At 41.2% G+C, this 14,027-nt stretch overlaps 1 protein-coding gene across 5 annotated transcripts; it reads right to left on the bottom strand.

The window, feature by feature from the left end:
* Positions 1-1,297: 1,297 nt before the first annotated feature.
* Positions 1,298-13,094, bottom strand: LOC122528156 (casein kinase I-like). 5 transcript variants are annotated; one of them, XM_043652996.1, is made up of 9 exons: positions 12,606-13,094; positions 12,244-12,354; positions 10,896-11,044; positions 9,880-10,076; positions 9,545-9,747; positions 9,183-9,447; positions 8,610-8,761; positions 2,284-2,374; positions 1,298-1,385 (listed from the first exon to the last, which is right to left on the bottom strand). In XM_043652996.1, exons 1-9 carry the CDS (start codon positions 12,679-12,681, stop codon positions 1,313-1,315), a joined length of 1,317 nt encoding a protein of 438 aa, XP_043508931.1. In that variant the 5' UTR covers positions 12,682-13,094; the 3' UTR covers positions 1,298-1,312. The 5 variants fall into 5 exon arrangements, with proteins under 5 accessions (XP_043508931.1, XP_043508934.1, XP_043508935.1 ...); XM_043652999.1 differs by lacking the exons at positions 1,298-1,385; positions 2,284-2,374 and adding an exon at positions 3,536-4,632; XM_043653000.1 differs by lacking the exons at positions 1,298-1,385; positions 2,284-2,374 and adding an exon at positions 4,112-4,154.
* Between the last annotated feature and the right edge of the window lie 933 nt (positions 13,095-14,027).

Genomic DNA, 14,027 nt, shown 5'->3' with positions numbered 1-14,027 from the left:
GCCAAGCAGAATTTCATAATCATTCGGCCGGCTTCCCTCACTTTTTCGTTACGCTCCTATTCACGACACTGTTCGATATCATGCTGAATATCTTGGAAACTGAATGCAAACTTTCCTCTGATCAACATTAGATCCCCCGATCAACGTAAACGATGACTCGAAATACATCAGAGGAAATTATCAGAGTCATACATGTATCCAGTTCACGAATGTATCGGTGGCATCGTTCACGCTGCGCGTCCGAGGTTCACATTACTCATATGTACGTATGTACCTGGTAGAAAAAAAAAAGAAAAAAAAAGAAAAAAAGAAAAGTGAAGACCAAGAAAATTGTAAGAAGATACACCGATCGACGAGCGTAGAGAAAAGAACGGAAATCGATCGCGTGGCGCGGCTATGCTGCGCTCGTTTTCTCGCAGAATATAATTTTGTTTTAGTATGCACAAAATATAATAATATATACACAGACGCATTTTGAAATGTGTGATGTAAGGAAAAAACCATCCCGTGCACCCGATTACAGCAGGCAAGAAGATCTCGACGTTGCACTTGGAAAGAATCTTTCCCCCTTTTTCTCTTTCTCTCGAGGAAACGCTGTTTGCGAGAGAAAGAGAAACTCGATCTTGTAATTCAATGGAACATGTGACAAAAAAGAAGAAAAAAAAAAAAATGAAATAAATATTCTTTCCAAACAACGAAAAGTGCACTCCCTCTCCTCTCTCGACCCCCCCCCCCCCAGATCTCCGTCGATCGAGGAAGAACCATGCCACGGTATCAAGACACCAAAAATCTACCAAAAAATGTGACCTGTCAAATTAGAGCTCAATGCAGCTAACGCTGACATCCATCGTCAAGATCTAGTTCGCAAGCAAGATAATCTCTTTTTATATAGCGCGAGTAATCAGTAGTTCGATCGGATTGACGAAATTACGCAATTACTCTTCTCTTACGAGTTTTTATATATCGAGATGATACATATATATATATATATATATACGAAAATACACGCAACAATGTCCGTTTTCTTTTCTCATTCTTTTTTCTTTTTTTTTTTTTTCCTTTGCAAAATTCTGTCCGTGCGATTTATTCTCGTCATACGTATAACCGGTACAAGAACGAAAACAGAAAACGAAAAGAAGACGAGAAGACGTGACGACATGTGCCAGAAGCTAGATGACAGAAAAAAAGAGACAAACAGCACAGAGGCTCGACGAGATGGTCGAGCACACTCGTTCGAACCAACGATTCGTTCACGAATGATGGATCGACGTGATGAACCGCGACGTGACAGAAGAAATACTTGCAGTTTCGATCAAGAGATCTTGTGAAACTTCACTTGCGATGCGATGTTTGCCCTGTACTGTGTGCAACGTTCCATGCAATCTCTAAATGGCAGCACCAAAAGTGTAACAAGCTCTGATTAATCTTTTACAAGTGTACCGAAACCAAATACAATGTGGAACAAAATAGGATTAACACGCGATTGTTCCTTTTTCTGCTCGGCGCGACGGACAAACCTGAATGTTTAATCGTTCACACTTGATCAACATTCCAGAAATCATGACCAACATTCATAAATTCAACATTGCTCGCGAATTAAAAAGCTATGTCAATTAACCACTTGCGCCGGCCAACTGATTGCGGACCATAACGAGTGACCATAACCGTATACAGTAACTCGTCGGTATGGTATCACTGGACCGAAATTATTAAAATTTATTATTTGTTTTGCCATAATATATTTTGTTTCACTTAAATATACTTAAAACTGAGAAAGCATCACAATTTTGGAACAAAGAAATTCTCAACGCGCGTGACACGTCATTCCAGCGCAAGAGGATCTCGATTTGTAACGACTGAAGCTTGAAAAATTGTAATTAACCTATTTGCATGATCAATATCGTTCGTTTGCACAGAAATGAAGAAGCTGCTCGAAACGACGTTACTTGCAAACGGACCAATTCGAAACCGAAACGTCGAAGTGCAAAGGAAATTAAACATTCGGCTGTTGGTATCGGACTCGAAGACCGAAATGTTAATCTGTATAGAGAGAGAGAGAGACGGAACACACCATTAAGAACATTAGAACTCCCGCGCGTGTGTGTGTATGTGTGTGTGTGTGTGTGTGTGTTTGCGCACGAGCGTTGGAACAATTACGACAGGACCGGTTACGAGACAGGCTACGACAGTTAAAAGACCACACCCTAGATGCTAGTAGAGCGAGTTATACTTAGGTGCTTTTTCTCCGCTTTGTGACGGTTTTCGAGTGATATAGCAACTCACTTGGTCTTCGGTTGCATCTCCCCTGCAGCCGCGTCCCTACGGTGCAACCTCATGCTGACTCTTCGTTCCTGGCCACCTGCCCCCGCCGACGCTGAAAGAGACCAGCAAAAAGCAAATAATGCATCAATACCGACATTTCACTCCCATTTCTCTTCAAGTTCTAATCATTCATTACAAACACCCGCCGTAACGTAATCGTTTTTATCGTTGTCGAATCGCAATTTACCGACAGGTAATAATTTCGACTCAATTAATTAATATCATATTTGAGGAGTACCAAAACACATGCAATCCCTGGACACTTTGTTCTCAAATGATCAATTACACGACATTTCTTCGTTCGTCAGAACGAAAATACGTGTCGTCTTGACAATTGGCAAACTATTAAAATTATTCTGTCGAGTAAGCAGCTTCCGCAGACGAACGTACATAGCATGATATTCCATTTTCTTTAAAAATACGTGTATATCAATGTAACAAGTTATTCTTGTAACAATTTGATCGATTTAATATTAAATTAGTAAAGTCTCGTGTTATGCAACGTGAGAAACCGAAGGAAGAACCAAGAGAATAAAAAATAAATAAACGCTGGCATGACAAAAGTAAGTTGAACGCACGTTGAATGACTGTGGTTACGCATGTTATTATACCTACCATGCACGAATCTTGCGTCACGTTTTCGAGACGAGTTTCGAGACGATACGTCGCGACGATACGAGCCGACGTGTACAGTTCGAGGAACCGATCCTCCATCTGTTCGAATTATCTGTACTTTCTCTTGCTTCTACGTAGAGAAAGAAACGCAATTACTCGCAAATTATTATTAAATTGTTCGCAGAAAAGAAAGAGAGAGAGAGAGAGAGAGAGAAAAAAAGAGTTGACGATCTTCGTAGGTGATAGAAAGGGGCAGAAACGCTCGGACACGGTATTTATATCGCGACGCTTCCTTGAACTCTATCGATCGCTTTATATCAGGTATCGAATTCAGATTGAAGAAACAATAATAAACGTGTGTTCGTTCCTTTCCTGACTAGTCGGCGCAGATTAAAAAAGAATCGATCTTCTAAGGTGTTCGGACGTGGTGTGTATTGCACAGCCTTTGTGTCATGCTGCTTCGACGAAAACATGATTGCTGAAACGACCGCCATGAAAAAAAAAATGGAGATCCTCGTAGAGAAATTGTCTATCCCTGTTCCTTCGCCTCGGACTCGGATAAACAAAACGGACGAAACGCGATGGACTTTTTTTCTGGAATTGTTCTCTTTCCTCAGTGTGCAAGAATCGTTGATCGATCGCCAAAAAAAAAAAAAAAAAAAAAAAAGGATTGATCCGAGATGATCGATACGGGAACGACGAACGACGGTTTCACGCTTGGCAATTGAAATGGAAAAGTTCGATGTCGTCGAAAAAAGGTGCGTAATAACGATTGCAAAAAAAGAGGCAAAAAAATAATTGAGAAAAAAAAAAGATCACGGTGCGCCTCCGTGAAGACAGATGATGCGATTGAGGATCGGAAAAGTAAAAGATGAATAAATAAATAAAAAAAAAAAAAAAAGATAAAAAAGACTGTCGGATTTTGCGCGATCGTGATCGAGTCGAGGTGACGCTCTTCGAGAGAGGGAAACACTGCAAAATTGGTTTTTCCATTCAAGCCAAGTGAGAAGAAAATTTTGACGAGGATTATCGACAATGTCGTGTGGTGAAATAAATAAAGAGACCAGTCCTTGAATGGAAAAACATTTATTTACTACTTTCTCTTCATCATCATCATCATCATCATCATTATTATCATAATCATAATCATCATCATACTCATCACCGCCATCATCATCATTATTATCATTATCATTTCATTATCATCATCATCGTCACTATCAATTAAAAAACAGAATGATTACAAACAGATGCGCAATTGCGAAGGTTCCTTGGGCGAGAAAGAAATATTCACAGGAAGAAGATAGATGACAGAGAGACAGAGAGACAGAGAGAGAGAGAGAGAGAGAGAGAGAGAGAGAGAGAGAGAGAGAGAGAGAGAGAGAGAGAGAGAGAAATAGAGTGAAAAGAGAAAAATATGTAACTTGATCGTCAAGGGGGAGGAGAGAAAAAAAAAGTAATGACGGTTCTCAGGATCCGGCGTTTAGGAAGAAGTCACCGAATTTCACCGGAGTTTCGGAGGATCTCGCTGGAGACGAAAGAAGCCCTCGAGACGACTGCGACGGACTCGCGCGGCTAGAGGAAATAGAAAACTATGCTTTAGCGTCTCTATCTAAACTTTGGTAACCTTTTTTGGATCTCGAGGAGCTTCTTTTCGTCGTCGAGATCGGTCACTGCGAGCAAACGAGCATTCCACTGTGAACAGAGGATATATGAGAGGTTTAGATGCGATGATGAATTTTGTACTATGCTTTTCAAAACAAAAAAAAAGAGAGAGAGAGAGAGAAAGAATGAGAGAGAGAAAAGAAAACAAAAATAATGCAATTTCATGCAGAATTCATCAAATGCACAAAGGGGGGTTACTGCAAAAACCAATAATCGGACTTTAAATGAGATGAAACGTTAAACGAAATATCGAGCGAGACACACTGGTAGCAAAAATGAAGCAATTTCCTTCGTTTTTTTTTTTTTTTTTTTTCTTTTTTTTCAACAACCCCGTGATAAATGATACGACAGGCACAATGAGAATTTTAACAGATCTATCCATTCGTTGACGCCTAATCCTCTCATATCGAACGATTCTTGCTTCTTCCATCGCGTCGGATTCCCAGAATCGCATAACACGTCCGCAGCTATGGAAAAATGGAGATTTTGTAATTGTTCAACTTATGAAACCGCTAAGGGATCACAGGGAGAGACTCTCTTTCCTCTCTCTTTTTCTTTCAAAAAAAAAAGAAAAAAAAGAAAAAAGAAAAAAAAGGAAAGAAAAAACAAAAGGACAACCACTGAACGCGTCATGGACAGAGAGTGCTGTGGACGATTACAATGTTTGGTAAGTATCACGATGAAACAATCGGAAAACTGCCAATACAAACGAACGTGACAATATCTGATAAAACTATTTGTTAATTGTGACGCGAGCTTGGTGCAAAGAGCGAAATCCTCAGCCTTACAGTTCACGTTCAACAGCTTCGTTTCCAACTCGAATACATAATTTATATATCCTTTCTTTTTCTTTTATCGATTCGAGTAATATTTCGAAAGCTTGCTGTATGCCATTGATCGAAGCGTCAACACGAATTCCGAAGGCTCGGTCAATGATAGTCGACTCTTGATGATATAAGACTCTTGGCGCGTCTCGAGCTTCTCTAACTAGCAGCGTTAATGCGTGTAATGATTTAAGGGGGCAGAAGGGGGGAGAGGTACCGACGCCTTACAAAACTAACTTTCGACGATGATAAAAAAAAAAATTACTGTAGAAACTGCCTGTTCGAATTAAACTCTTTCGAACGAAACTTTTCCATTCACCAGTGCAGATTTCCGGCGCCCTCGAGCCGCGTTACGAGTTCGACAAGAGTACCACCGAGGATCGTCGTTCGTGCCCCAAAAACGGAACGAAACGCGTATCGAAAGCGACTAAAATCCGCATGAACGTGAAGAAGCATTCGCACAGGGCAGCGTGAACCATTCACGTATGCTCACGTGCGTGAACGTGAAACAAACGGGAGACGACAGCAAGCGTGTGTGTCACGTCGCTGTCCGATTAGACGAAACGTTTCTAGCCGCAGATCAGCTCGCTGTGTGATAAAAGATACATACACCGCAACACACGCGAGTAGTATTTGGTAATATTGCGTAACACGATTATTATAAGAAAATATATAGAATATACGCTTGGACGCGCTCGTTTCCCGTAAACTACGATTACACATTGCTCGATCGACGATAGTTATTGTACCGCGGTACGTTGTTATGCCATTCTACGGATTAATTGTTTTGGCTCTCTGTTGATCGTTCGTCGCTTACACTTAGTCAGTCGTTAGTTTGAAGGCGGTTTTTCTTCTTTTTTTTTCCTTTTTTTCTTTTCTTTTTTTTTTTTAATATAAAGATATTTCATCAGTCTGAATATATATAGGACGGGTCCGTGTGTTAATTACATCGCCACTCGACATCGTTCTGAAGATGGACGTTCTTTCATCGAATCAATGATAAAAGCCGTTCCGGCTAACGGTGGGATGTTGCGTGGCTGACGGACGAAGAAAGTAGAAGTATCAAAAAATATCGAGCTTCTCAAAGAGAGATGTGAAAAAATGGCAGTGACGTGACAAAAATATATCATCTTAAAAGATATGTAGAAATCGAAAGATTCCACCAGTAAATAGTAGAGAACAACAGATCTAACAAGTACACTTTTTTTTCTTTTTTTTTTTTGCATCCCTGAAGAGGTATTCTAATTTGTAAAAAAATATAGAGTCTGCCCACTCGCAGAGTTTGCGAAAAAAGAAAAAAGGATACCTTGAAGCAGGCTCTACGACACAACCCGACGAGTATAGGTACGTGGATCGCAATACGTCGACGTTTTCAGGTCATGGGAGAAAGATGAGGTTAATGCTAATTCCAAACAATGGATACGATATTGGTGCAACAGCAGATTCAGTAATATTTGTCTATTGTGATAGTTTGCGTCGTAATTCTCACCTGTCCCGAGTGAAACTAGAAACGTGGAGGGGCTCTCAATCTTATCAGGCCCCTGTTGACACGGCCGCGAAAGTGTGCGGAAAAAACTCTTGGCATAACAACATACGAAAGACATCAAGTATCGATGTTAATATCAGTAACAAAGGGTGCGTGATGTAAGTGTCTCTTTTCATAAATATAGGCCGCTGCGTATAGAAGCAGCGAAACTTAGATGCATACACAAAGGAAAATATCAAACAGTATTCCCTTTAAGATACCGCGTGTACCGTGCAATATACCATAGCTCACAGTTTCGTTGGAACGAGTAGCATGACTCAGAGTATCTAAATCCGCTATAGTGACTACCCAGTCCACGATATGCTCCTTCTTTTCGGAGCCAATAACTTCTTGCAATTTTCGCGAGATATTATTCTCAGTGACCAACTGAGGAGGCTTCTCTGCGTCTTTGTCTTTCGGTGGCTTGTCGCTGACATTCTGATCGTCAGGCAATCCGTTTTGCCCGTCCATCGCGCGAATCGTGCCTCCATCCTCCAACAAAACTGTCACCCCTTTCTCGTCATTCTGATCGTTCGAAGTTGGCTCGACACCTTTGTCGTGGGTGTCGTCTTGCTTAGGCAAAACCTCGGGACTCGATTCGGCTTGTAGACGACCGCCGAGCGACGAGCTCGAGGCACGCTCGACGATCTCGTTTTTGCAGTGTCGGTGCAAAAAATACTCGCACTTCTCTCGGCCGCTCAGCGGCTGTTCGTATTTATTTCGTCGCTTGATTCTGCGCTGCATGAGTAAAAAATGCCAGCTTCTTCGAACACGTTGAAAGAAATTCGGCCGTTTTCGCGCCTTGTTGGCGGACGAGTCCACGGACTTTTTTGACTTCTGCGAGGAATCGAGGCTTCTTTGTTTCCCGTGAAAAAATGCTTTCGAACGTTCCTCGAACAGCAGGTCCAGGCTTTTCGAATCCTTTGCCGAGAGGTCTATGCTCCTTTCTAACGACTCTAAGCTCCTGTGAGTCTTCTCTTTGTTATTGAAAGAAAAATTTCGCTTTTTCTTCGACGACGCTTCCTGCAACAGCTCGCTGCTGCTTATCTTGAAGATCTCGCCCTCTTTCTCGAGGTACTCCACGTTCCCGGAATCTCGGCGGGCATCGTGGCCCGAGGCATGATGTCGGCCACCAAGCGTGGAAGCTTTTTGCTTCTTGTCGTCGTGGTCGCCGCCGCTTTTGTCTTTGTCCAAGCCACCGAAACAGTTCAACGATCCGCCGGATGCCGCGTGCACGTCGTCCTCGTGGTCACTCTTTTTTTTCTCGTCGAGCGTCAGATGATCGAACATCATCACTTCGAAATCTAGCTCTTCCCTGTGTTTGTACAATCGAAAAACATAACTGACGTCTGGCTGATGATGAAACGACGCAGTCGAGCTACTATCGGGCAATCTGTTCGCCTTGTGATCACGGAACGTGCTATAATTTAACTCGGGATGATTCGAGGTTGGTTCGCGGGCTGCTACGTTTAGGCCCGCGACGTCCAGGGACGCTTCCAGAGTTGTTCTAACCGGCGACGATTTAAACGTACTGAACTGACACGGGTTCGCGCGTGGCGTTTCGTTGCCAGTTAGATGCGGGTGTTCAACTACGAGCCGCATTTCTTGCTGGGTCATAACCGACTTAGAACATAATTTTGGGTAGAACTGTGGTTTACCTTGAAGATCGCTCTCCTGATTGTCCTGATCGCGAAGAGCGTCTATCGCCTCGCGTTTTTGCCGCATGCTTCTCAAGTTCGTGGTTGTTCCACCCACAGTCGGGCCCACTGTCCCCACCGATATGTTTGCTAAACACTGCCGTGTGTAGGGCCTGCAAAGATAGACAATCATCGCAATGACAAACAATTCGCGCTTCGTTGCTTAATTACAGGGTCGTTTGTTTGAATAACCGGTAACAACTTGAGAAGAGAAGAGAGAAAGTGAATGGGCAAAATGAAGAAAAAGAAAAAAAAAAGAATTAAATCTATCTAGTTGTTCGTGTTGTTAAATACGACTGTTTCCCGATTCATTGACCCATCCGCCAAGAATAGAACGCACTGGGTAATGAAATGGCTACGCTATTTATACGCATGGAAAGACGGTATGGCAGAGAGACGCGATTGCCAGCATTTTCACGTTTAATTTCATATGCAAACGATTCGCGGTTCGCGGATGTACAACTGTTCTGTTCTGTTCTGTTCTGTTATGTTATGTTCTGTTTTGTTTTGTTCTGTCGCAGCTGAAACACCAACCTAGATCGATGTTCCTGATCATTATTGGTCCCGGATGGCAGCGCCGCGTTCGTATGTTGCGACTGCATCGCCGTTGTCTGTTGCGTCGAGGATAACGTTTGTTGCCTCACATTACCAAATTTCAGCATGTTCCAATCGAAGACGTAATCGTACGTGAAGCCTTGTCCGTGAAACAACGTCCGGAAGAGTTGTCGAAGGTACGAATAGTCAGGCCTTTCCTCGAATCGTAGCCCTCGACAATACCTTAGGTACGAAGCAAACTCTACTACAATAACAAAAGAGGATGATATATATTTTCGTCAAGTTCCCATAAATGTGACAGCAGATTTTAGTAACAGTTTACGATAAGTGAGAAAATTTACCAGGATAACCCTTGCACAGTTCTTCGACAGGTGTAGACATTTTCTTTTCAGAGATACGCTCGTACTTTTGTCTTTTAGTCGCCGCCTTTAAACCTTGCCAGGGTAAACTACCTCTATTGAAGTACATAAGAACATACCCTAAGGATTCAAGGTCGTCTCGTCGTGACTGTTCAATTCCCAGATGCGTATTAATGCTTGCATATCTATTAATAATATCATGAGTGAATTTTTTTTCTTTTCTTTTTTTTTTTTTACATCAATTAAGGAACACTAGAAGAAGGTTAAATGTACTTAAAAAAAAAAAAAAACACGATTATGTACTAAAAAAAACAAACCTGGCTGTCCCTGTTAAATTCTTGTTTTCTCGATAGGGTATGTGTTTGTGAGTGCGGCCATCGCGGTATTTCTTAGCCAATCCAAAATCTATAATATACACGAGATTTCCCTTCTTTCCCAAGCCCATCAAAAAATTATCCGGTTTGATGTCTCGATGGATAAAATTACGACTATGAATGTAATCCGTTCTACATATCTGTAGGGATCAGAATACAGAAAAACATTTTGCGATTTTACGCATTGTTTTCAATGTTTTGAGATACTTCAAACATCAAGTAAAAGATCCAACAAACAATAAGGAAAAGAAAAGAAGGATGTTGCACTCAACTACGTTTTATGGTTACTTCCGTCAATTATTACATGCGAATATAATTAATATAATAATGTGGGACAAGCATGTGATTAATCAGAACGCACAAGTATTTTACTAAAAATTCCTAATTGATGATACGAATAAATTAACAAATATTAAACGCGAATAACAAAGCAGTCCGCTTCGATTCACATTTTCAGATAAATTTCCAAAATAATTCTAAAAGCATTTTCATTTTGCAAACAAAAACTTCATGTTAGCTAGCTTCTCTTTAAACACTGTTTTTGTTGGGAAAGCCTTACTATCAGCCGACATAATTGTTGGCTGATAAGGAAGTAATTTATATTGTAATTTATTTCAGTAACAGAAAACAGAATGACAAATACTTGCATATAATCACAATATGAACTTTGAACGTTACTAACATACACGTCTTGTAAATACAATGATATTATATACAGAAACAGAGAGAAAAGTTCTTGTTTGAACAAAGTGAGATAAAATTACACATAGGATTGTTTATTTCTCATTTAAATCATGAATCGGTTCCATTGTAATTAAAAGATTGCAATTAGAAAGGAAGTTATAGAAATCAAGTGTAACAAAGAATCATAGAAATAATTGCGTAAAACACAACGTAATTCTTTTATTAGTAAAACAAATTGTAAAATATTCTGACTTCAACGAAAGATTATTATTTACCAATTGATCGGCGAGAAGCAAAACCGTTTTCAAAGAAAATCTTCTTGAACAGAAATTAAAGAGATCCTCCAAAGATGGGCCAAGTAGCTCCATTACCATTACATTGTAGTCACCTTCTGAGCCACACCATTTTATGGTTGGTATACCAACTGAAACGTTACAACAAATATTACTACGAAACGAATTAATATTTAAAATGTACTTGAAACATTCATATAATAATGGAAAATAAAATTGTTTGCGGTATAACAATAGCAAACAATTAATATTGATTCCAATTATAAATCCGCATCGCGTAGTATTTTTGAAGACGCTTACAACGCATGCTTAGTTCAACACGTATCGTAATAATCGTGACTAATGTTTGCTAACCTTTACGGAACATTTTTTTTTCTTTTTTTTCACCAGAATTCGCAATCTTTATTGCGACTAATTATATCCGACCTTTTGTACCGTTTTACAAGCATAATAATCGGAATAATTTTATATTCGTCCCATGTCAATTAATGAATGAACGTGAGACGATTTGGGTGCTTATGTACACACACATGAATGTATTTTTTTTTTTCTTCCTTTTTGATAATTTATATCAAAATAATAATCGATGAGAGCAATTAATTGGCAATTAATTAACTTCGTCTCCAACTTTTAAAATAAAGCTAAAATAAAGGACTTGATATTGAGAGACTTGACTATTCGTCGAAGTATAAAATGGGAGGATCAATATTTAGTGTTTATGAGAATTACTGCTAACGGTAGATAAGATTCGTCGTTTCCAACAAAAACGTCTGAGGTTGGATCGCTTGAAATGAAACGTCACGTAACGAAACGTCACACAGCGAACATCGGGCATGTTTGCTACATTTTCGCGTGGAAACATTCATAATATTTATGCGATTAGAATAATCGAAAATCCTCGTGTCTCGATTAATTCATAACGAGCAATAAATTCATTTTTGTGCAAATGACATTTGATTTATGTAAATCTCATCGTCGTAGGATGAGGGAACGCAAACAACTCGTATATACACGAGTATACATTTCAAGAATAACTTCGAAGTTCGAAATATAAATATGTGAACTTTGAAAACGTTAAAGTTCCTTATTGTCACAAAGAACAGAGAATAAAAGAGAGGAAGGAGTAGCATGAGGAAGAAAGAGAGGGAAGAGGAAAGGAGATAAAGAGAGAGACAGGAAGAAAGAGAAAGAGAGAAGGTTCAGTGGCCAGACCAACCAGCTGTCCAACACAAAATTCTGACAGATCTCAGATGACGGTGTGACGGTTTCAAAATCGGTGACGGCGCGTAATTCACCGAACAATTTAGTAACGAACGATAGTTTTACTTACCACCACCTTGCATCATTCTGTAGAACTTCGATTCTATGTGTAACTGCGGATGCCGCGTTTTTATACATTCTAGCTTGATGGCGACTTCCTCGCCGGTGGAGATGTTGGTACCTAAGAACGACAAAGAAAAAAAAGGCCAGAAGCCCGGTCACGCACAGTCGTAAGGAGAGACACGAGAGAAGAAAAGAAAAAAAAAGATGAAAGAAACGTGTGTAGGTGCACGGGGGAGTTGGCGCGTTCATGCGTGTCGTAGGGCAAATATGTAACTGTCGTGTGGGTAGACGGATGGATAATGGGGGGAGGGAGAGTGGGGGAGAGATGCGAGTAAAAGGTAAATGCGTCGAAGGCAGAAGTGAATTTACCTAGATAAATGTCGCCGAAGGAGCCGCTCCCGATTTTCCGTCCGAGCCGGTACTTATTCCCAACGCGTAGCTCCATCCTCCAGCCTCGCGGGGCTCACGAAGAAAAGTAGCACGGGGCGAAACGCGACTTTTTGGCAGCCGACTCGAGGAGCGCTCACCGTGGCTCCGTTGGTGCGCTTTGAACGAGACCTGGCTGCCGTGTTAAAAACTGGACGGGGCCTCCATGTTTGCTCGCGTCACCGATCGCGAACCTACAATCATTTCTTCTTTCTCTCCGCGAAGGGAATATACTGTTTCTTCTCGCTGTTGCGATGGCGGTCGCGCTGATGATGGCGCTACTGTCGTCGTTGTCGTCGTTGTCGTCGTCGTCGTGTTGTTGACGGCGCTGTGAATGCCACTGTTGCTGCTAGACCACGGATATCACATTCACCACTACCAAGTCGGTGGTGGCTCGTACGGGCAAACGATTCGTCGTCTACCAACGATGGTAGCGGCTGACCGCTTGTCCCTGCGGCTTGCGAATTCCTCCAACTCGGAAATATGCTAACGATAACACTACCGGATCTCACGGAGTATGTCGATCCGGGTAGATCAGCGCGTACCCACCAATGGGAGCACGAACCGCGTAAGGGCATCTGCCCTTTCGCTGCGCGAATCTGCACCGGAGACCGAATGGCGCACAATTATGGCCGTCTAAGATTCACCAATCACGATCCACTTCTTCCGACACTTCTTCGCCGTGAACCGATCCTCTCTTATCCAACTTTCAGCTACAAGACTCCGACTGTCCGAACGATACTATTTTATCATGGCACTCTCCGACACTTTCGCTCACTTTCTATGGATACGTTACTCAATAAGTCCTATTCTACTGTTGCACGCTCCCTATCGCCCAACCGTGACCACGACAAAGACGAAACACGACGAAGACATACGGACGCAAGCGCGAACACCGTTTCGACACGCCTGAAAAACACTTGCACCATCTGGCGAACACTGGTTAAATCACAATCGATAACGTGTCCGATACCAGTTCTCCGCGATTAATCGATACATATCACGCGATTTCAATCCTGTTTAAATTTGAAAAAGGCTCTTTCTACCGACACTCGGGTGAAAAATCGTAAGTGCGTAACACCCATTGTATTTTCCTCGACAGCAAAGAATTTTAATCGAATCGAAAATAAAACGTCAAACGGTAATGTATATAGTATATTTTTCTCAATACCCTTTGTCCTTTCCACCAACTTGACAGATTTCTCGATAATAATTTTAACTGGATCGAAAATAAAACATCAAATACCAGTGTATTTTTTTGCTCAATTCCCCCGAAGTAATTTCTTTTATATTTTTTACTTCCGAAATGTCACAAAACCCGTGAGACTTATTTGCTTGACTTTACTTTAACCCGGGATGTACCTG

This window comes from Frieseomelitta varia, unplaced genomic scaffold (genome assembly GCF_011392965.1).
Source record: "Frieseomelitta varia isolate USP_RPSP 00005682 unplaced genomic scaffold, Fvar_1.2 scaffold_246, whole genome shotgun sequence".
Lineage (NCBI taxonomy): Eukaryota > Metazoa > Arthropoda > Insecta > Hymenoptera > Apidae > Frieseomelitta > Frieseomelitta varia.
This window is presented reverse-complemented; position numbering and strand designations above follow the sequence as displayed.

Excerpts from the sequence above, each read along its gene's own strand:
- LOC122528156 (XM_043652996.1), bottom strand. The coding sequence starts at position 12,681 with ATGGAGCTACGCGTTGGGAATAAGTACCGGCTCGGACGGAAAATCGGG. Across the intron at positions 12,355-12,605 it reads CTTCGGCGACATTTATCTAG|GTACCAACATCTCCACCGGC; the intron begins GTAAATTCACTT and ends TGTCGTTCTTAG. Across the intron at positions 9,748-9,879 it reads AATTTAACAGGGACAGCCAG|ATATGCAAGCATTAATACGC; the intron begins GTTTGTTTTTTT and ends TATTATTAATAG.